This window comes from Fragaria vesca, linkage group LG4 (genome assembly GCF_000184155.1).
Source record: "Fragaria vesca subsp. vesca linkage group LG4, FraVesHawaii_1.0, whole genome shotgun sequence".
In the NCBI taxonomy this organism is placed as follows: Eukaryota; Viridiplantae; Streptophyta; class Magnoliopsida; order Rosales; family Rosaceae; genus Fragaria; species Fragaria vesca.
In genome coordinates, this window is record NC_020494.1 from 17,194,271 (window position 1) to 17,216,826 (window position 22,556).

Here is a 22,556-nt window from a genome sequence, read left to right on the forward strand (position 1 = left end):
GTTTAGGTGTGGAACCTTTATATCTAGGTTCGAATTTTAGCCGACGCTAATTAGAGTTAAATCCCAATTTATTCTTGGTGGTCAGAGGAGAGGAAGCATTCTGACAAAATCTCTCGGCGCGAATTAGTCTCGGAGTCTGGAAAATATTTAAGGACAGCGTCGTTGATACTCTATAAAAAAATAAAAAAAATATCGGGCCCAATAAACGTAATTAGGAACGGCCCAATAGAGCAGATCTCATATATAAAGGCAGCCTCTGACACCAGAGAGAAAAGAAACAGAAGGAAGAAGAAACACTGCGAGTCCAAATCAGATTGGAGAGGAGGAAGAATGGCGCAGCAAGTGCAGAAGAACACGTTATACGTGGGAGGGTTGGCGGAGGAGGTCAACGAGTTGATTCTCCACTCGGCTTTCATCCCGTTCGGCGACATCAAAGACGTGAAGACGCCGCTCGATCAGGCCACACAGAAGCACCGCTCCTTCGGATTCGTCACTTTCTTGGAGAGAGAGGACGCCGCCGCCGCCATGGACAACATGGACGGCGCCGAGCTCTTCGGCCGCGTCCTCACCGTCAACTACGCCCTCCCCGAGAAAATCAAGGGAGGCGAACAGGGTTGGGCCGCTCAGCCCAGTATGTACTCTCCTTCTCCTCACAATCTAATTTATTAATTTGCTTATGCTGTTTCAATTTCTAGGGTTTGGGTGGTAGTGTGAATTAGGGAATTAGGGTTTATGATTCGAAATAGGCTTGGATTTTCGCTTTAGAAGTTTACTAAGTTCCGAAATTAAGCAGAGAGCGAAAGTGAAGAGGTAAGCGCTTTCGAAGTTTTAGTTAGTCAAACAGAAGTCTTTAGTAAGTATGCTTAGAAGTTCTGAAATTAAGCAAAGTGTGAAGAAGTAAGCTATAAGTATGTAGCAAAGATTGGAAGAAGTAGAAAGATATTGGAAACGGAATAATTGAATAAGATGTTTGATGATATTCGATCAAAACAGTTACTTAACTAGATGCTCGTTCTTGCAGTGTGGTGTTAATGTGATGTAGTCTGATTTGTTTTGTTTTTTTGTATTGTTCAGTTTGGGCAGATGCAGACACGTGGTTTGAGCGACAGCAACAAGAGGAGGAAATGCTGCGTATGCAGAAGGAGAACAAGGCTGCCATGGAGGCTGCGGAAGAGCTGCACAGGAAGAAGATGGCGCAAGAGCGAGACGGGGAGAAAGAAGAGGAGATTAAGAATGACCCCATGGCAATGGCTGAAGCAGAGGTTCTCAAACAGGAGGACTAGTTCCGTTGCTTCCAAGTGAGGCATCGTAGGAAGATAGTCATGTAGTTCTGTCAAATCCGTGTCCTTGTTAAACTCAGTTGTAATGAAACATTTACTGATTGTGAATTCACATGGTTAGGCAGGCATCCCAGAACTGTTGAAAGGGTTTTGGTTGTTGTGGGGTGCTTGGTTTTGATTGTATGGGTGGATAATAGCTTCTGTGATACCAGTTTGAAATGGATGACTCTTTAACTCTGATATCTGATTATGTTGTGGATTTATATTCTTTTTTGTATGGGGGTTTGGAACCCAGTGGAAATTGTGGATTTATATTCAATTCACCAAAATAAGGTCTCAAATTCTAATCCCTATTGCTCCTAAATCTTGGTTCTAAAAATAGAAAATGATAAAAAAAAAAAAAAAAAAACGAACACGCTTTTGGCACGTGCAGAGCTGTTTCTTCTCTCTCCCGCTAAGCTCAACTAATGAGTAGAACCAACACAGACTTATCAGCAAGAAGCTTTCTTCCATGTTTGAAGAGAGCAAGAAGACCCAGTAGTCTGAGCTGCTTTTACAACCCAGAACTTGAGCTCGTCAATGGCTTTGCTATCTTTCACTCGCTTTCTACAACTACCCAGGTTCTCTCTCTCTCTCACTCTCGCAAATTTCCAATCTTTATTCAAAACTCATTTGGTTCTTGAGCTGAAATGGAAAATGAACAATCTTTCTGGGTTTTCATAGTTTTAATCTTTTCTTGAGGATTTGAATCAAAAACCCTGGAAAGGACTAGAATTTGCTTAAACCTCTAAAACCCTACACTTTAATTGTATGATTAGTGATGGTTTTGATAGTGAAATTGTTCAATGAAATTTGCAGGTGCCATTTGGATTGGCCGAATAAGCTGTCACTTAATTTAGTTCAACTTCAGGGTTTTAGGTTACACAGTAAAAAATGGGGCCTTGCAGCTATGTCAAAAAAGATAAACAATTCAGAGAATTCGGGTTTAGATGGAGTGAATGAGGAGGAGGTTGTCGTGAAGAAGAAGAAGACAACTGGGACTACTAAACGGACTCGGAAGAAGACAGCTTCGGATAGTGATGCTTCGAGTGATGAAGATGTTGGTGAAGAGCCTAAGAAAAGGGGGAGACGTAAGAAAGGTACGCTCCCTCATTGATGTTTTTGTATTGTTGTGTATAGATTATTGGTTGAATGTGCTAAAATGGGAACTTTATATGTTTTAGCTGTATCTGCTTCGGTAAGTGTGGAGGGAGAGCAATCTGAGAAGAAGGTGAGGAAGAGAAGAACTAAGAAGAAGGTTGATGAGATTGCGAGCCAGGTTAGTGAAGCTGAAGTTAGTGATGCTGAGGAGCTTACATTTGTTTTGGATGTGAAGGATGAGACTGAGGATGATCTACAGTTGGAAATAGATGACGGAGAGGATATCAGCTATACTTATGGTTGGCCTCCTCTTGTGTGCTGCTTTGGAGCTGCACAACATGCTTTTGTGCCATCGGGAAGGCCAGCCAACAGACTCTTAGATTATGAAATACATGAAAGAAAGAAAGATGCATTATGGGCCCCTGAAAAGTTCATTAGGTCTCCTGGGGGATGTGCAGGTAGTGTGGCGATTGCTCTTGCAAGCTTGGGCGGCAAGGTTGCTTTCATGGGAAAACTTGGAGATGATGACTATGGCAAGGCCATGTTATATTATATGAATGCCAATAATGTTCAAACCCGGTCTGTTCGCATGGATAGTAGAAGGTCAACTGCAGTATCACAGATGAAGATTGGTAAAAGAAATCGCTTGAGATTGACTTGTGTCAGACCCTGTGCTGAGGATTCTTTAACAAAGTCAGAGATCAACATGGATGTGCTGAAGGAGGTAAAACTTTCCTATGAAAATGAATTAACTTTAATGCTTTCTTGTTCATTGTTTGTATATCTGATACAATGCCAATTGATAAATGCATGATGTTTACCTCATGAGTCTTGGGAATAGGGTTTAGAAACAGCCACGCAAACCTTTTTTTTTATATTGCTTATTTTTACTTACTTTTGGTTGTAAAATTTGGGGGGATGATATCATGAGCACGATGTGCAATTATACTTAAAATGCAACTCTTGCTGAGAAGTTTCGCACATGTAACTCAGTAAGTATCAAATAAAAAAGAAACATTAGACATGATCTAAAACTGTAATTGAGTGTGAGCATTAGATTGTTGCAGTTCGAGTGCTTTCTGCCATGGATAGCTTATAACAACCTATCATGCAGGCAAAGATGTTCTACTTCAACACACATTCTCTGCTTGATCAAAACATGAGGTCAACTACACTCCAAGCAATCAAAATTGCAAAGCAGCTGGGCGGAGTTGTTTTCTATGATGTAAACCTTCCATTACCGTTGTGGCAGTCTTCTGAAGAAACTAAGTTGTTCATACAGCAAGTATGGAATATTGCTGATATTATTGAAGTTACTAAGCAAGAGCTTGAGTTTCTATGCGGAGTCCAGCCTTCTGAGGAATTCGACACCAAAGATAATGCCAGATCGAAGTTTGTTCACCATAGACGAGAAATGATTGCCCCACTTTGGCATGAAAACCTTAAGGTTTTGTTTGTGACAAATGGTACTTCTAAGATACATTACTATACAAAGGAACATGATGGTGCTGTTAATGGGATGGAGGATCCCCCTATTAGTCCTTTCACTTCTGATATGTCCGCATCTGGAGATGGTATTGTGGCAGGTACACTCTTGTGATCTATTCTGTGGATGTGACTTATGATATAACCTATCTTATTTTACTTTTAGCAGTAGATCCCCTTAAACTACTAGAAAGTAACCCTTCCTTGTGTAGAGTCTGCTTAGCTGCATTTGGGTGCCAGCTATCAGAACTCCCAAATAGGAACCATTTATTGTGCTTCATAATGCCACCTTCAGGAGAAGCCTGCAGTGGTCCATTATAGTTAATCTCTTAAGGGAATACTGCGGCTTCAAACAAGACATTCTTTAAAAATTAATCTAGGGGGCTTGTGTTAAGCTTCAAAGTGGACAGCAATACAACATTATGTTTGAATTCTTTGATGAAGATATATCCTTGTCATTCATCTCATGGCATCATGTACATAAGAATGAATGTGTACTGTTATCATTTGTAGGTATTTGAAGAAGCCCACTTCTTATTTTAGATTATGTCAGCTCTTCTTATTTTATATAATGTAAATGATCATTATTGGTTCGTCTTTGCATGTTTTCTGCCATAATTATTCAAAAGCTGTAAGAAATAGCCATTATGACAACTCTATAGGACACATTACTAATTATCTAGGCTGGTATACTGTTGAAATGATATAACTGGAATAATGTTCAACTCTGATATCATGAAATGTGTAAGTCTATCTGGGCTGGTATAATATGCATTGGTTTCTTCCAGTGTGCCATTCGCATTGTCCTAACTTCAGTTTTGCAATTCCATTTCAGCTCTCATGAGAATGTTGACAGTTCAACCACATCTAGTTACTGATAGAGAATATTTGGAGCATTCCATCAAGTATGCAATTGATTGTGGGGTCATAGATCAATGGTTGCTTGGGCGATCTAGGGGCTTCCCTCCTAGAGAAGATATGGAAGACGTGGTTACTGATCCAGATGGTATAAGATCTGTAACCGAAATGGAATATCGCACATTACCTGATGAGGTCCTTGCCTGATAAATAGGAAGTCATTCTGTCACAAAGTTAACCAAGTGATTTTGCTTTCCTCTAGTAGGATCCCCAATTTTGTATGTGATGAGTAGACTTCATAAGCAAAGATTTAAAGCCTAGTGCAATTTATCAGAGCTGCAATCCTTTATCACAGTTGCAGGTTTCAGTTTGTTAGTTTGTTTTTTTGAACTTCTTCTCTTCCGACTTTGAAAAATCGTTAAAAAAAAAAAACGAAAGTCCAGATTTTTGACTGCTGTCAGTTCAAGAAGTGCTTTGAAATCATGATTCGAATTTAGTAAAAAAAAAACCGTGTTGTCCACAACTTTATGAAAAATCAGGGGATTTTTTTTTCCTTCCTCTTTTGTGTTGAGAAAGCTGTGGATTGATCTGTCCAAATGTGCAGGCTTCTACTCATGTAACTTTGTCGTTTGAATCAAGAAATTGGATGGTTTGGAGACATTGAATGATTGAAACATGTTGAGTTATCTTAATCTTATCCAGATAGAGTATACATCCCACACGCTTTAAGCATCACTGTTTTGATAAAGATCAGATATGTGAAGTAGTTTTCATTGATTAAACTGGGGTGGTTGAGGTTAGGTGAAGAACAAGATGATGTCAAACCTTTGTGTGGGATTAGAAATGTCATTTTCCTTTTCTTTATGGGGGATTACATTTCTGTTTCGTAATCAAATCAAAGTATCAAACCTAATAAGGCTAAAATTAGGTTCAAATTATCGAGAAGTGCAGGCCAAGAAGTTATATTAGATTCCTTTCATAGAATTTGATTTTTAAGCTGAAAAATTTGCACAACTACAGAGCTTATGGTAATCCACACGATTACCCAAATTGTAAGATCTGCCCACCAATCCTTTAGCTCACCAATCATTATTCAATGTGTAATTTAATGTTATTTTAATCCTTTAGCTCACCCTTGATCATTGGGGTAACCCCCTATTTCCATTTAGTTGACATCAGATGCCAGATGATCACCATGTTCATGGCTAAATCATCTAGCATATGCCTTGTGATCTTGTCTATGTTCCTTAAGAGTAGGGGAAACAACCTGTTAATGAGAAAAGAACCAAAAGAGAAGCAAAAACACATACTATACAAGTTTCTAACAGAAAAATTGGCTCTTGCTGAATATATATAAGGTAACTCTCCAAAATGCCAGTCAGGCTCCAGTCGAGAATTCCGTCCAATGTTCAGTTACTCCTACAAGCAAGTAGAACCAGAAATGGCTTTTGCATCAAAGACCCCAGCTTTATTGACCTCTTCTTACAAAAGGGTACTAACACTTTTCCAAACCCATCAAGAAGAGAGGAAGACAAGGCGAAATGGGGAACTTCACACAAAAAGCTTGAAAAAAAAGGTGACAAGATGAAAAAGAAATGGAACCACATGTGTCCTTCACTACGTACAAAACATACACTTTGACATGAAGAGATTGACCCTACTCCGAAAATTGAAAGCCATCGAGTTTTGAGGCTGCTGGTTTATCCATAAACCACACCAACTTACCCTTCAGTGGCTGGACAATTCCTGCAGGAACTGATGCGAAGTTCGGATCCACACCATCTATTGCAAGGTGTGCAGCCTCAGCTTTGCTTTCACCAGTCACAACTATAGCTACGTTGGATGCTGAGTTGATAACAGGCAAAGTGAATGTAATTCTCTCAGGTGGAGGTTTGGGGGAATCAGTTAGATAGGTTACCCACTCATCTTTCTCCTCGAGCACTGAGTGGTTAGGGAATAATGAGGCAACATGGCCATCGGAGCCCATTCCTAGGAGGATCAGGTCAAATTTGGGGCAGTCACTTATATCTGACACACTGATCACACGAGATTTCACCAACTGTCGAATGACAAACTCATACTCATCAGATGCCTCCTCTGCTGACACTGAATCATTAATGGAATGCACATGGCTCGGAATAATAGGTACCTGTGTACATAATATGCTAACGAGCATGAGGAATACATATGGATTATGAGAACTAGCAAAATTACATTTAGCATTGCTGCAAAACTAGCCACAGTTGTAAACTAAAATGCTCCAATCAAAGAAAAGGCAAAGCTCAATATGACATTCCAATACTGCAATTAGACTAATACTTTGATCTATATGTTCTCTAATACTGAATGGTTTTATGCGCATTTTACATTCAACATTGATCAGCATAATCATACTCTAAACACTTTCAGCTAATACAAAATGCATGGTAGCATGCAGAGGATAATCACAAAGGATTCAAAGTTCAACGTATAGCTCGAGTAGCTGTAGCATGATATATACTTACTAGCAAGTAATTGTATACTGTAAACACATAGAACCATAGGAGCAAGCGAACCACCTCTTCAATCTACAAACTTTACTATAAAGCTTTAGTCTAATTTGTTACAGAAACATATATGTTAATCACTCTTTTCACATCAATGATATAGGATGCCCAATACCAGTTTTAAAATCAGAATACATCAAGGACAATGGTAGACAGCATCACATAAAAGTGGTCGTAAGGTTCAGAAATTGCAAGTACTTGTTACAGTAACTGAATTCTGATGAAACTACCAAAAAGTTAAACGCGTCAGTCTTGAATTCACAATATTAGATTATTCCTTCCTCAGATCTGCACCATAAAAACTCTTCCCAAAGGATGTTTTTACATGTTTTAAGTTTCTCTGCTTCGGCACAGATGAGTAGTAGAAAGAGTAACCGTTCTTTCCACCATATATATGTTTCCTTCCATTTGGATCACAACACAATGGAAATTAAGTAGAAGATGAGGAAAGGTCACCCAAGATGGCTTTGCCTTTAAAAATACAGAGAAATGCAGTGATAACCAGCTTTAAGCTGATAATGTTATGAGCATGAGAGGCCGCTAAAATAGAAAAGAACTGAGGTACTTGGAAACTAGAAGTAACTGAAAGGAAGGTTTGCTGAAGTAGACTCATGGAGTCAAGGTGTTCGAAAGGCAATATAAGACACAGAAACAACCCACATAATCTGCAGGAGTGAACCTTCCTTAACCAAAAGCCAAAGTATTTCCAAAACTTGAATGACAACTATCAGAAATAGCTTCAATCTATAAGGTGGTTTGGAAAGTATTATGAAGATTTTAGTGAAACTATAGACTTCAGCAACAGGTTCCAAAACCTGAAACCAGACTCTAGATACTATAAGAGTCTTCGAATGAGGCACCCACCTAGGGTCTGCCTCATCTTCCTTTCAAAAAAAAATAAAAATAAAGCATCTTCAATCCACCTCACATTTGTTGGATGACTCTACAAGGTAGCTTTTGGTTGCAGGAGTAAACATTGATGGGAATGGAATCAAAATATGAATGGAATCGGAGGAATTAAGGTAGATATATTGAAGTAAATACTGGCAAGACCCAACCTGCAGATTACGAAACAACAATATAAAGGGAACTCTACACCCTGCTTTTAGAACTATAATCACATCCCTTTCTCATACCCTGGTTTCCCTTGGTTTGATTGGTCGTTCAAAGGAGAGAGAGTACGCAACGAAGAAACATCATATTAAAGCTAGGAAACCAAAGTATATGAAGTTTAATTTCCGGTGAATCAATTAGTTCAAGATCAAACTGCAGCCTGCAATGGGCTGGGAAAGTGAAAAGGACAGAAGAATAGTACCTTAGACAAAAACAGATCCTTTGCAAGCTTGTAATTGCTATCAACATGATTTTTTGCCACAACACGCTCGTCAGCCCAAAAAATATACCACTTGTCCCAGTCTACAGTCTTGTTATAAGGAGCTTGACACAGTTTTCTGCTTTCCCACCATCAACAATACATCAACAAAAGAATCACAAAACAAAAGGAACCAAAAATTTGGGAAAAGGAATGATTGATACCTCATTAAGCCAATGAGAGAACCACCAGATAAAGCCATTGCAAAAACGCCGCGCTCCTTCACCGCTGCCTCTGATATTTCAGCAATGTAGTCTGCCAAAACAGCGCTAAGCTCATCCAAACTTTCATGAATTCTCAACTCTCTATCTTTACGAACTTCGGAAAGAGCCATGCTTCCCCACAAGTTTGACACACTGTGGCCACAAACAAGGATCAACAATTCAGATACAATAGAGGGAACCAACAATGTTGCATTCCAATCTCTGCTAAACAACCAAGGCCAGGCAAACTCAAGGTCTAGAAGAAGAGGACTAAAACCGATAAAGCCATCCACTTGCAACTCATGGGCTTTGATTCACATTAGGGGATTAAAAATCTATATCCCAACTGGTCCAGGAAATTCATAATTCCACACATAAACAGTGATAGTCAATCAGTGTGTGCATAATTGGGTCCAAACTGCAACAAAACCAAAGGGTCTGACGATCACAGCCTAAAGATCTTTACAAACAGTAAAGTTTCAATCTTTAATGAATATCACAGCAAGAGCAGACATACCCAGATCACAAAACAACCAGACCACACATCCCATTACATCAAGGAACTCAGAAAACACAAACAACACGAAAGCTAGAAACACATAATGCCATGCAAATTAAGAATACTGATACTGAAAACAGAAAATGGGAGAGACAGCAAAACAGGGAATAAAGAAATAAAGAAACAGATGCTTACAAAGAAGAAGAAGAAGAGAGAAGACAGAGAAGCTAGGGGTGGCAGAAGAGAAGTAAGAAACTGACGAAGGTGGAAGATGGGTATCAACAACGAAATAATTATATAATATATATAAGGGTGATCATCATCATCATCATCATCAAAATACTCATATTACTTGTCCAAAATCCATTTACTCATTGGAATAAAATACTACTTCATTCACTAGAAGTTGAGAAGGAATTTATTTACCTTCTGGGTTTCCACGTGCATCCAACGATCGTGACAAATCACACAGACGAAAACACCTCTTCTCAAAGTAAACGGATAAAACCAACCAAAACTGAAAAAATAAAACTAACCCTTAATTCTTTCTCACTGTTCTTTTCTTTTACAGAAAAGAAAAATCCCTCTGCCCTATATTCTCTGCTAAATGAGAGGAAGAGACAAAAACACTAATGAACTTTAGAAAAAAGAGTTGTCAGTGTTTGATATTGAGAAGTAAACTAAAACTAGCAGAGTTTCATTAAAGATTGCCCACCTGGTTGTTTGGGAACTAAAGAAGATGAACACTGGTCCTTTTGTGACGAGGACAACTGTTAGGTTTCACTGTGTCCATTTATGGGTTTTGGATTTAGACCTTCTTCTAGTTTACCAATATATCCAACCTGACCAACAAAAATTAATGGAAACCTAGAAATAGGGTGAATCCCTTAAATGTATAATAGCTTTTTTCTGGATAAATTCATTCTTAAGCCTCCTATTGGTCCTATACTTTCTGCAAGACTGCAATTACCAATGCTCTCTGATATATGGAATATAGGAAAAGAAAAAAAGTTTATTCAAAGTTGAAAAGAACATTTATTTAACAGATACATAATGCTAAACATATTTGAAAAGTCATGCTCTACGAATGGTCGAATACTAAACTCATAACAAAAGTAAATTTCAAATGACACATGAAATCTTAAAGATGTGTCACATGATACGTCCAAACATGTCAAGTCATGTCGATTCCTATATATATCTCGCAATTCTTTTATGTCAAATTACCATATATATTTACATGTTTTTGATTTAAAATACATTGCAAGATATACTCAATTGTGATACCAGAATACATACATATTGTATTAATTTAATTCTCCTAAAATTGGACTCAAAGACAACCATGTACTAATAATAGGTTTCTTTCGATGTTCCCTTGATGAATCTCGTTTCCTATATTTTGTTTGTTTGCTTGCATACTTTTGAATATGTTGTTGCTTCACTTGCTTGTCTCCCCAAAAGCAGCTATTCACACTTTATATATTTTGATGTATAATCATGTGACATATGTGTCTAATAACCTCATACTCATCACCTACCTTAGATCCACATATTCTTCCACTAACAGTAGTTGTACCTAGGAAAACATGCACACTATTTGAGAATACACATTAACATATTTCAACCCTATGATCAGTGAGTAAACAATGCAATAACAAAACCCAGTAATACACTGATTGAGGTGACCAACCTAAAATTCATGATCATTAAGGTGTTGCACAATCTGGGTTGGACTCTCTAACTGAGTAGTGCGATACACTTCAAATTTTTATACTAACTTTTTACCTTAAGTAACTTGGTATTTGATGCTCTAGGCATGTGCAGTTATGGTATAAAGTATATTGTTATATATGAAGACACAATGTTTATACATGTCTTTAATTACCATTTTTGTTCATTCGTATGAAAAGCTTATATATTGTCATTGATCAACCAAAAAAAAAAAAAACTACTTGTAACTCAAATTGAGTAACAATATGTGAGATATGAAGCAGTTGCTTTTTAAAGGACAAGCAGTGAAACTCAATATGTGAGCTCACTGCAAGCTTACCATAATCCTCTTACTGCATCAGTGTTTATACTAAAGATGTCATGGAAGCCCATCATTAGTTTCCTCTAATTTGTGACCTCCACCACCACACAAGCAAGAAAATGCTGAAATCCAAAGGAAATAAGAAGAGAAGTTTGGACTCCATTGCTATCAATGTCAGAGAAACAGTAATAGCAAAAGAAGTTTATTTCAATTAAAGTAAATACAGCAGATAGCCCCCCAGCAAACAACAAATCAAAGCCCCTCCCTTGTGACAAATCAAAGACTTGCTCTACCCCATGCCCAGTTTATCAAGAATCTTATTAGTATCATATCAACAACACACTGATGATGGAGTATTTTCTTCTTTACATTGTTTACTCCTTTTGGGGGAGAAGAAAGCACCATGAACTATGGCTTTGGCTGAGGCTGACATATAAGAAACATTTCACTCCCTCCATTCTAAGTTTCTTACTTTGACTCTTTCATCACACACACACACACAAAACTAAAAAAATTGACACCTCTAATAATGCTCTCATTTCTCAAATGCCATTCAATTAGATTTTGAGAGCAACTTCTCAATTTTAGCACTAGCTACTTCTTCTTCTTTTGCTCCTTCTGTTTAAAACTAAGTATAAGATTCTTTCCCTTTTCTATTAGTTGATAAGGACATTGTACTTAACTGTTACTCCAATAAGATCGAATATACAAGTAAATATATTCTTTTCATGGTCTTATATATCATACTCTTTGATTCCATTCTATAATGGAAGATTTTCATCATCCTTAATTTGAACTCATTAGACTTCCTTCATTCTCTACCTCTTCTTCACAATTATTGAACCATTGAATGAGATAGGGGACAACCGAAATTGACCATACACCCATTGTTATTATTTTCATTTTCCTTTACCAAATTGATTGGTTTTCTAGAAGTCAGTTGTATCCCTATTTTTCTAGACCTCATGTAAGTATGGGTTCATCTACATCGATGAATTAGAGTATTAAGGAGAGCAATTGCATAGTTCATACAGTCCACTCAATACAGAGGTAATTAGTTTCACCTACACTATTTGAAGGTTGTTTATTGTTATAGATCAGCTACCATTGATGTACAGATTGATACATCTTAAACTATTCATAAAGTATAATTGATTGGGTGATGACATGATTGAGATTTGGTGTTCTTAACTTTAAAATTAGTGTTTCAAGCACTTTGGTGGTCCTATTTTCTCTCCTTTTGCTCAACTTTGGTGGTCCTAATTGATCACATAAAGTTCTAAATTGGAAACATAGATTACGTATGTAACACTAAAATGGAGTTCAAAACTAACTTCTAGTCTTGAAACCCATTCAAAGTCTTCTAGTTTGCTTCTTCACACAGGCCTCTGGTTATATATATGCTTCCTCAACATTTCACCTCAGCAGCACAGCTTGGAGTATAGTAGTTGGGTGATGGAGTTGCAAGCTTGTTTTTCATTTTGTCAATAAGCCAACAAAAGAAGCATAGTTAGTCAATGTGGTTATGGCTGAAAGCAACATTAACACAAAACTCACTTCAACTTTGGTCATTGAAAATATTTGGTTAAGAAAATTTGAGATAGTTACAAACGTGTGGGGAAGTAACTTCACCAAGTTTTTCTCCTCCACCTTTCAATTTAATCTTTCATATTGCAAATGGAAAATTGTATCTTTGATTACTTTAGAAGTAGCCATTACATTAGGGAGGAAACTCAATAAATTATAACATAATCTAACATCTTGTATCAAGTGGTATATAATCAATCTCCCTTAATATAATCTAACTTGGAGTTTTCCCCCTTATACATTTTCAATTTATAGGTCATATATAGCCATATAGGTAGCACATAATTTTAATCTTGTGTGTATGACTCATGAAATGACAACATTTTATGATGTACAAGCAAATAATTGAAATGAAATCCAGACTTCTTAAAATGAACTTGTGTCTGGTTAAGGTGTGAATTGTGATCATATCAATAGGAGATTAGTAGATGAACCATTAGAAACCATAAATAAGGATAAGTCCTATAAGTAATTGAAAACAAAAGAATTTCAAGTAATAGTCTAATTTCATTTTAGAAAGGAGATGACACCTCATGACCCAAATGATTGGAGAGGGGGTGATCAAGAAAAGTAGGCAAGATCAGCTAAAGCTATGGTTGGAGACAAGGCAATGGAAATCCATGTGAGTGATATAATCACCTGCTATATATTTATTACATAATCAATTAATTGTTGGATTTATGTTTGCCATTTCTGAGTGTTGGGCTAAAAAGGCATTTGGCATATTGTTAAATTTAGACAGTCTTTTAGTTTAAGGATTCTCAAGACTTTCAGCTTGATTCATTGGATCCAAGACTCGAGGCCTACCAGTACTAATGGAGTAGGGACAATGGTTCAATACTGTTAATCTTCTTTTGGCATATCAAAGCCGAGCAAGTACAAGTTGAGACACACTTGCTAGCTAGTTCTACTCTTTCTCTATCTAATCTTTTGGTGGGTACTTGGTTGTTCATATCAAAATTTGTATTGGTAACAAACTATGAGTTCAGGACAATAATGGGTATCTTGACCTTATGAGCAAATTTATAAAGAGGATCTGTATGGATCCCAAAGTTACCCAACATGAGTGTCAATGATTAAAAGAAGTTGCATGTCAAATAGATTGCTAGTCGGCAACTTCTATTTTGTGGACTTTACGGAAATTATGATAAGTGTGAACCGTTAGAAAAGTTGAGTATCTAATCGGATGCTAAACAAGTTACCCGCCGGCAACACGCAACGTCCTCATCGATGATTCACTCTACAAAAAGGGAAAGAAAGAGGAAACTCGATGGGATTGTGGTTGCGGGCGGGCACTCCACACATTTAGGGTCACATATTGCCCACATAATGGGAGATATTTTAGGTTTGATTTCAGGTTTGATAGGCCTTAATGATGCTTTCATTGGCAGTTTCAATACGTTAAAATTGCACCACATGCTAGATGATAACGAACTGTGTTGAAATTCAACGTTTGTACATTTATACATTTCGAGAAAGAAGAGGGGATCCTTGATGAACAGCCAACTGGGGTTGAGTTACAAAAAACCTAATCACAAGTTTGTCAATAAGTGCAGGAAGGAAAAGAGGGTCTAAATCAGATGATGTAAGAGGAACAAAACCCACTTGTTTGAAAATTGGTCCACTTATCTATTATGAAGCTACACTATTGCTTTGGGGCCTCCCAAAATGGACTTCTTCTCTTTTCAATTGATGTTCATATTTTGCACTAGATGAAATCATCCCTGTGTATTTCCCACTCATATGTCAATCTTTCATCATCTTGATTGAGGCATATTCCATCTCCATCACCAGAGACTATGACCCTTTCTTTTGTGGGGATTGTAATTTTCAAATGGGGTTACCTAAAAGATAGTTGGGATGTGAGTTTGTGGCTTTTCTTGCCCTAAAAACTGAACCAAAGATATAAATCCAACCTAATTGATGGGATTTAGAGCAACTGAAAACCGACAAGCAACCACACTCACCTCCCAAGGACCACAGAAAACAAACAGTAGCTATCTCTATCCCACTCATAACTCATAAGTCTGTCAATTTAGCTGTTTAATTCCATCATTTCCTTGTTGTTTTATTGGTTTGCTTTATGAAAATAGTGACCTTCTATCTCACTCTCCCTTTGAAAACTCCTACACATTCCCCTTGAATCAATTCAGCTGCTGCATCACAGTCTCTTTAGTTGTATAGTGCTCCGGAGTATTAAAATTCTAGATAAGAACTCGTACTATAGAGCCCTCAAAAACCTGAATTTTAATCTAGCAGTAATGGAGTTCTGTAATCCATTTGTGATGAAAGCCTTTTACTTATGTACACTCGAGTAAAATCAGCCAACTGCCAGTAAAAGTTTGCTAACCTGAATAGGCATGGAAAGAGCCTGGAGGCCACTATATGAATCTCAACCAGTGTATGTATGGCCTAGAAAAGAAAAGAATCTCAGCCAGGAAAACAAAGCATTGCAAATCATATAACTGTTGGATGTTGTGGCTAAACAGCTAAAGGACTAAATGGGCCAATGAATTATTGGGTGCAATGTAGGACTGCACTGTAACCCAAACTAAAATCAATCCCAAGTGAAAAGAGAAACCTTCAAATCATCAAATCCTTGCTGAGTTATATAGTCATGCCAAAAATGTTAACATCAAGTGGACAAGTGGTCACCTATGAAAAAAGAAAATAAAGGATTCACTATAGCTCACTATAATAATTCAACTTTTCCCAATTTACATGACATAATGGATCATGAAATTAAAGAAAAAGAAGACCTAGGTCTATTTTTGTTGATGAGTAACCTTCATAGAACATTCAAAATAATTACAGAAGGAAACTGAGATCTACTGTTCTAAATATGTATCCATGCTGTGGAAGCTAAGTGGATTCTGCAGAATCTTTCTGATATATTCAGTAGTCCACATTCATCAAACAGTTGTATCCAACAAACAAAACAATTCATGATACAAAAACAGAAAATAAGAAAAAGAAAAATGATCTATAATATAGTAAAACTATTTGATTCCTAGAAGCCAAGGAGAGACTCCTATAATGAAATAAAGATGACTACAATGCTAGTAGCAGGGAATTAATTCTATGATAGAGATGGAATGCTACTTTGCTTACATTAATTTGAATCATTGATCGGTTTTGCAGCTCCGTAATTGCTAGCATGATGATATGGACCTGCCTCGTCTCTTCATCTTTTAGTCATAATCAGTTGAAAGGAGAGGTATCATCATTTAGTTTGCTTGATCAGTGCTAGCTTCTTGAAAGGGACTTGCATGTTATGAATCCTTTGCATCTGACCAGCATGAGATCATGCATCTCAAAAATGACCATCATTAACATATAGATTGATTCCCGTGTTAAAAAAATATATATAAAATGCTTCACTAGCTGACCCAACTGTTAGAAACACAATAATGGCTAAAATTGAAAGCAGCCATAAATAATAGGATAGACATATAACTTATAGCAGGATTAGTAGCTATCCTGTGAAAACAGCCTCTGAATAATGGCTAAAATTGCTTCACTAGCTGACCAGCTGCATAAATAACTGAAACAGTAACTACTGACTAGCTGGTAGAAATACTCGGTTCTGATTTATCTTTGTAACAGAAAATGATATATCAAATGAATTGATTCAATTGAATGCCGATGCAGTGAATGCAGAATCAAGGACAAAAGTCAGAAATGAATCAAGTTATATAGGTTGCAGCAACCAATCCTATTCATTATGTTCAGTTGGGTAGCCTTTTTTTTCTCAATAGTTTTCTCTCTTTTGATAAAGAGCTCTATAATAAGGAGAGAAGACTAGAAGAGCAAAGTTCACAAGAGAGCTAAACAAGATGGCAATACAAACTAGGACACCTGGGCCAGTAGGCCAAATGAACAGAGCCAAGAGCAACTTCAATGCCCAACAGAAAAGAATGACGCAGTTACGCAAACATATAGAAGCATACAACAAAGATCAAGAGTAAAAAGAACAAAAGATCAAGAGAAAACATATGATATTTAAACAGCTAGCTTGAAGCCATACATAACCTGAGCATTTATTAACTTTTGAAACCACAGGGAAGCCCGAATATATGAAACTCAATGCCCATACTTATCAAAATTGGGGTTGATACTTCAATTGTGTAAGATGTTATAAAATCGAAATTCAAGGGTACAAACCGCAGAAATTAGAATTATTCTTCAAATATTTGTCTTTTCTAAATCCTAACCAACATTTTTCACTAAAGCAAAAAATTCTCAACTTGAGTTTAGGTACAGAAGTACCCTTTTATGCACAGAAAATGGCAATTTTAATCTCCAATCCATCTGTTTACGTGTTAATGGTCTACCTTTGCTGTCTGGATCCCTGTTTTCCTTCACATTTGCCAACTTCCACACACAGCTCTCTGACTCTGTCTCAACAGACTCCAGCATAAATACCCCATCCTTTTCTGGGCGTTTAGAATCCACATCTTCTAAATAGCATACTCTCAAGGCCTTGTCTTTAAACCGAGGTAAATCATCTGGTACCTTTAGTAACCTCTCCGCACCAGGAGATGATACCTTCAAAACAAAATGCAATTTCATCACTACACGTATTTGTATGGATCAAACATGATAGAGACTTGATTGAGATGAACCTCAACAGCCAAATCTTCAGGTATTTCTCCAAGTGCTCCAACATCATCCAACTTTCTCTTGTATTCTTTACTGTAGCGTCCAAGCTCCTCCATGCTTGGACACCCATATCTGATAAAAGAAAGACATTATGTCATAAGGCTAACATCACAAATTCAGCCTTTCTCCTCCCACAAAACAAACAAATTGTGCCAAAAAGAAGAAGCTTTGGATCAAGTTGTATACTTTTCCCTTATTTTTTTTCCTATTAGCAGCCTCTGACAAACAATGAAGCGAAGAAACAGAGTCTCTAAAGTATACTCATGTTAAACATATCTTATCTTATCAATCTCATTAAAATAGACATTTGGTGCAAAAAATAAAACAAACTACGGTGCCAAAGTTGAAAAAAATACATGTTAAACTACTCGCAAGTTTGTCAATGAAAAGAGCAGAAGAATTACTCGTTTGATAGTTTGTCCAGTCTCACAAACACATATCCTCGAGGAGTAGTCTTGAAAGAGAAGAGCTTCATGTCATCAAAAAACTGTGCCAACACCTCACGAGCAATGGACAGTGCCCGCTCACCCCAGGGAACACCATGGAACACCACTCCACCGCCATCGCCTCCATCACCAACCTACATAGACCAATTACTAGCATCATCAAACATATTCCAAATTTTCAGCAAAAATGAAGAGTGAGCAACTAAAAGTGTTCAAGCCACAACAATGTACCATAGGCTCGGCGACATCCTCGTCCTCCCAACCATCTGTACTATTCCCTTCTTCCCATCCATCTGATGTTCCTCCCTCTTCTGTTTCTTCACCTGAAAATCCAAAGTTGCATTACCAAAAGAGACCATACCACAGCTTTACATCAATATGCATATACAAAAACGCAGCACCAATCTTACATGACCAATGTTGAGTAACTTGAGCCATAGAGAATCACCTTTTTAAAGAACCCATCAAAAGCTTAACTCATATCTAAGGTCTAAAGGGTGTTATAGTACTAAAGTTATAGCCTTGATAGCAAGCAGTGAACTACTCAATTGTTTCAGTAAATAAAAATCCCAACTTTGACATACCCAGATAGTTAAAACTCAAAACTAAACAGTGAAACTGCAGAAAGCACAGAGCTTTACCTAAAAAGTTATCATCTTGGTAATCGTCGAAATCCTCAGAGGATTGGGTGGTCAGGAAGCGAAGGGTAGAGGGAGAAAATATAGTGGGTCTGGGTTTAGGAGAGAAACCAATCAAAGAAGAAGAAGGAGGAGGAGGATTTAAGAGTTGAGAGGGCTTAAGGGGTGGTTGTGGTATTGGGTGGGTTGATAAGAAAGAGAGGCTTCTGATGAAAGAAGAAGAAGACCTAGGAGAAGTGTGCGAGTGTAATCGTAAGAGGAGGCTCATCATCTTCGTGTTTGCAAACGAGAGAAGAAGAAGCTAGGAACATTAAGACCCAGAATTACCATTTTTACCACACTACACTGTGGTAAAAAGTGGAGCAATAGTCATGGAGCCTAAGTAATAAGTTAAAGAATTGGAGCCTTCGGATCACACCAATGGCTAAGATGATGTTGTCACGTGAAGTGATATATTGCTTCTGTTTCAAAGTACCTTTGATCGAATAGGAAAACTATGGGAGCCCTTAACGAAGATTCTTAAATTGAGGACTTTGTGAGGATTATTCGATTTATAGTTTAAAATACTCAATTTTCGATCACATTTTGACATCTCATCCGTTCAGTTTTTAGGTTTATATAAGTAGATCGTTTTTACAAATTTTCAGTCAAATTGGTGTTTGTTAAGATAACATACTATATCAAATTAATGGACAAACCAAATATGTCAAATATGAACCGTTCAAGTTTATAATTGATAAATTACACTTATGAATGTCTTAACAATTTTCAATACAGCTGAAAATTTGGAGAAATGATCTACTCATAAATACCTATAAACTGAATAATCAATATGTGGATATAAGATCAAAAAGTAGGATAAGCTGAAAAGTCTTCATCAAGTCCTCAACTTAAGAGTCCTCACTAGAAGGGCTTCTAAAAAACTATACTTATCGATAACAGGATAATAGATTCCTAGGATAATCAAGATTAATCTTTATTTGCTAGACTTTCTTTTCCTAAGTTTGTTAGGGAACATTTTGATCAGACACATACGTATCTCTTCCTAATTGTTTCGGGTAGGTCTAGTGTTTACAACTCTATAAATACGAACCTTTGGCGTCAATGCAATCCACATGTGTTCTTGCATTGTGAGATTGAGAAATTAAGGTGCTAATAACTTTCAGTGATCACAAACTCTTCACACCTACAGAAAATGTTCTCCATGGCAAAGTGTACTAGAATCAATGTTGTTGCTTTTCTTCTCCTTCTGTGTTCACTGATGTGTTCATTACAAGGAGTTTCAGCACTTGGTATGGACTATGGCCAGCTTGGCGACAATTTGCTACCTCCGCAGCAAGTTGCGAGTCTCTTAAGGTCCAACAACATATCAAAAGCAAGAATTTTCGACACCAATCCTCGAATACTAACGGCATTCGTAAATTCAGATATTGAGCTCATTGTGACAGAAGAAAACAAAATGCTAAGCAGCCCTTCAGTGGGTCAATACACATATCAAGCCTTACCTTCCGGCAATGAAAATCACAGACATTATGATAGGGAACGAGCTTGATGCAGCGGATTTGCTACCTAACCTTGTACCGGCGATGTCCAGCATTCAAAAGGCCCTATCTCAGTTATAAGGTCTTGATTTACACATCAAGGTGTCATCGCCTTTTTCTTATGGAGTGATGGAAGAGTCTTATCCACCCACTGCTGGCAGTTTCAAGAGTGATGTCTCCGATGTAATGTCACAAGTGTTATAGTTCTTATCAACCACAAAGTCACCGTTTTGGATCGATGCATATCCTTACTTTGCGTACAAGGGCAACTCAAAAGAAATTCCTCTAGACTATGTGCTTTTTAGCAATGACGGTTCATCAGCTGGAGTGACTGACCCTAGTAGCAATTTGCACTATGACAACTTATTGTATGCTCAAGTAGATGCTGTCATTTATGCCATTAAGGCATTGGGGTTTGATGATATAGAGGTTAAGGTTAGGGAGACAGGGTGGCCATCGAAAGGGGATGATGATGAACTTGGTGTAAGTTTAGAGAATGCTGCTATATACAATGGGAACTTGTTGAAGAGGCAATTGGCCAAGGAAGGTACACCTTTGAAGCCTAACCTTGACGTCTATATTTTTGCTCTTTTCAATGAGAACAAAAAGTCTGGACCAACTTCCGAGAGGAATTTTGGTCTGTTTCACCCTGATGGAACTGTGGCTTACAATGCGGGCTTGACTGGATACTCATCTTCCACAACTTCGGCTCCAAACTCAACTGATGCTGGCACTGATGCCCCTACCCCAACCCCAAACCCATCAGAACCACCATCCTCCGATACATATTTAACTGAGCCCCCTACCCCAACCCCATCAGAACCACCATCCTCCGATACGACTTCAACTGAGCCCTCATCGCCCCCAACTCTAACCCTATCAGAACCACCAACTTCGGATGCGAAATCAACTAATGCCTTTATCACCCCCTACCCCAAGCCTATCAGAACCACCTACCTCATCACTTCCTCAGATCCCCATGACCTATTCCTCTGGTGTCAAGACAGCAACAACAATGGGACGCTGGATGATATTGATCATCATTTTTTGTGCGCTAATCATTATATTTCTTGGTGTCATTATGTGGTACTACTGCTATCGTTCCAATCAGGCACCTGGAGTTGATCTTGTATAATTCTCTGGGGTTTAGCTCCAGTCTTTAATATTTCAATGTTGCCTTGTTAGTTAGAGATACTTTCAGTTTAACTTCTTTGTAGTTCAACGAATATAAAAGTTTCAGTTTAATTAGTATTTTTACCTTACCAGAGCTAAGGTCTTATCCATAAAGAGATATCGAACAAAGTAATCTGTTGACAAATTTCATTTCCATAAATAACGAAAGTAAAGAAGCTTGACAACTTTCATTCAGACAAAATTATTAGTTTGGCTGTGATGTACAAGGAAAGTTTTTTACTTAATAGGCTACACACAAAGACAACATAGGCCACATGACTACTCTATATTTGCTTTCCCAGCTTCTCTACCTTAGATTATCTAGCCTCAACTATACACTGCCATTGATGAAAGAAACAAAGTTACAAATTGTCAGAATAATGTATCGCAAAGATTTTGAATAGTCTGTTGTTCCTGAGTTGCTTGCAATTCTTGGAGAGGCATATCTTCATAGCACCTGAATCAAATGAACAAAAGTTTGTTTTGTTAACCGGTCCTCTTATACAGCAGCAGGAAAGTGATTATCTCATTGGCCAAGCCAAAGTAATTAATTTTGAAGAGAAATATAATTTGGCTGACGTACATCTTGTGTGAGATTTATATAACTAAGCAACTGATCTACCGTATTGCGCTTTGACACACTCTTAAGATTGTCATTATGCCTGTAAGATTGAAGAAGTATCACACCATAAAGGTCAAGAACTGTTAAAAGACAATCATGATTCACTTTCTATCTCTAGTACACAAAATGATTGATCACTGTACTCACCCAACTTGACATCTCCTTGTTAACAGAATATTATTCAATCAAAGCTTATCATACCTTCAATGCTTCCCTACACTAGATATCATTATTCGATTTGGATTCAATACCGATATTGTTTTGAAATTACCATGTCCAGATTGGGTTCGCTCAATGGTACGTATTCTCTGAGCGCTACGCAGAATGAGAACAGTATTTGTTCAGAACTGGGGATGCCTATTATGAGATTACGCTCTTACAATCTGGAAATTAAAAGATCAGATTCAGTTTTGAGTTGATATGAGTTTCATGCTTTCTGCAATTTTCTTAAGTTCCTGTTCTATACAGT

The 22,556-nt window shown here is 37.5% G+C and overlaps 4 protein-coding genes and 1 pseudogene across 6 annotated transcripts; 3 read left to right on the forward strand and 2 right to left on the reverse strand.

Moving 5' to 3' along the window:
- The first annotated feature begins 277 nt into the window (after positions 1–277).
- Positions 278–1,556, forward strand: LOC101305458 (peptidyl-prolyl cis-trans isomerase E-like). Its single transcript, XM_004297170.1, has 2 exons — positions 278–631; positions 1,075–1,556. Exons 1-2 carry the CDS (start codon positions 331–333, stop codon positions 1,281–1,283), a joined length of 510 nt encoding a protein of 169 aa, XP_004297218.1. The 5' UTR covers positions 278–330; the 3' UTR covers positions 1,284–1,556.
- Positions 1,557–1,764: 208 nt separating this feature from the next.
- LOC101305748 (probable fructokinase-1-like) lies at positions 1,765–5,116 on the forward strand. The gene is made up of 5 exons (XM_004297171.1): positions 1,765–1,900; positions 2,139–2,419; positions 2,504–3,144; positions 3,535–4,006; positions 4,741–5,116. Exons 1-5 carry the CDS (start codon positions 1,860–1,862, stop codon positions 4,968–4,970), a joined length of 1,665 nt encoding a protein of 554 aa, XP_004297219.1. The 5' UTR covers positions 1,765–1,859; the 3' UTR covers positions 4,971–5,116.
- A 971-nt stretch (positions 5,117–6,087) lies between these two features.
- On the reverse strand, positions 6,088–9,826 carry LOC101306035 (probable 6-phosphogluconolactonase 1-like). 2 transcript variants are annotated; one of them, XM_004297173.1, is made up of 4 exons: positions 9,810–9,826; positions 8,846–9,037; positions 8,625–8,760; positions 6,088–6,912 (listed from the first exon to the last, which is right to left on the reverse strand). In XM_004297173.1, exons 2-4 carry the CDS (start codon positions 9,013–9,015, stop codon positions 6,421–6,423), a joined length of 798 nt encoding a protein of 265 aa, XP_004297221.1. In that variant the 5' UTR covers positions 9,016–9,037; positions 9,810–9,826; the 3' UTR covers positions 6,088–6,420. The 2 variants fall into 2 exon arrangements, with proteins under 2 accessions (XP_004297221.1, XP_004297220.1); XM_004297172.1 differs by lacking the exon at positions 9,810–9,826 and adding an exon at positions 9,579–9,749.
- A 1,763-nt stretch (positions 9,827–11,589) lies between these two features.
- LOC101308081 lies at positions 11,590–21,417 on the forward strand (annotated as a pseudogene). Its single transcript, XR_184587.1, has 3 exons — positions 11,590–11,603; positions 12,622–12,680; positions 20,026–21,417. The product of XR_184587.1 is annotated as a glucan endo-1,3-beta-glucosidase 11-like (transcript).
- LOC101306516 lies at positions 15,879–19,028 on the reverse strand. Its single transcript, XM_004297174.1, has 6 exons — positions 18,755–19,028; positions 18,345–18,436; positions 18,072–18,247; positions 17,631–17,739; positions 17,340–17,553; positions 15,879–16,294 (listed from the first exon to the last, which is right to left on the reverse strand). The coding sequence occupies exons 1-6, from the start codon at positions 19,020–19,022 to the stop codon at positions 16,278–16,280; spliced, it is 876 nt and encodes a 291-aa protein (XP_004297222.1). The 5' UTR covers positions 19,023–19,028; the 3' UTR covers positions 15,879–16,277.
- Positions 21,418–22,556: the final 1,139 nt, after the last annotated feature.

What these genes read in the sequence shown, in the direction of transcription:
- LOC101306035 (XM_004297173.1), bottom strand. Translation starts at nt 9,015, where the DNA reads ATGGCTCTTTCCGAAGTTCGTAAAGATAGAGAGTTGAGAATTCATGAA. An exon ending in TCTCTCATTGGCTTAATGAG is followed by an intron (nt 8,761 to 8,845) that starts GTATCAATCATT and finishes GTGGGAAAGCAG; the next exon opens with AAAACTGTGTCAAGCTCCTT. An exon ending in AGGATCTGTTTTTGTCTAAG is followed by an intron (nt 6,913 to 8,624) that starts GTACTATTCTTC and finishes TTATGTACACAG; the next exon opens with GTACCTATTATTCCGAGCCA.
- LOC101305458 (XM_004297170.1), top strand. Translation starts at nt 331, where the DNA reads ATGGCGCAGCAAGTGCAGAAGAACACGTTATACGTGGGAGGGTTGGCG. An exon ending in GGGTTGGGCCGCTCAGCCCA is followed by an intron (nt 632 to 1,074) that starts GTATGTACTCTC and finishes TGTATTGTTCAG; the next exon opens with TTTGGGCAGATGCAGACACG.
- LOC101305748 (XM_004297171.1), top strand. Translation starts at nt 1,860, where the DNA reads ATGGCTTTGCTATCTTTCACTCGCTTTCTACAACTACCCAG. An exon ending in CGCTTTCTACAACTACCCAG is followed by an intron (nt 1,901 to 2,138) that starts GTTCTCTCTCTC and finishes TGAAATTTGCAG; the next exon opens with GTGCCATTTGGATTGGCCGA. An exon ending in TGGAGATGGTATTGTGGCAG is followed by an intron (nt 4,007 to 4,740) that starts GTACACTCTTGT and finishes ATTCCATTTCAG; the next exon opens with CTCTCATGAGAATGTTGACA.
- LOC101306516 (XM_004297174.1), bottom strand. Translation starts at nt 19,022, where the DNA reads ATGATGAGCCTCCTCTTACGATTACACTCGCACACTTCTCCTAGGTCT. An exon ending in CTGGACAAACTATCAAACGA is followed by an intron (nt 17,740 to 18,071) that starts GTAATTCTTCTG and finishes TTCTTTTATCAG; the next exon opens with ATATGGGTGTCCAAGCATGG. An exon ending in CTGAAGATTTGGCTGTTGAG is followed by an intron (nt 17,554 to 17,630) that starts GTTCATCTCAAT and finishes TTTGTTTTGAAG; the next exon opens with GTATCATCTCCTGGTGCGGA.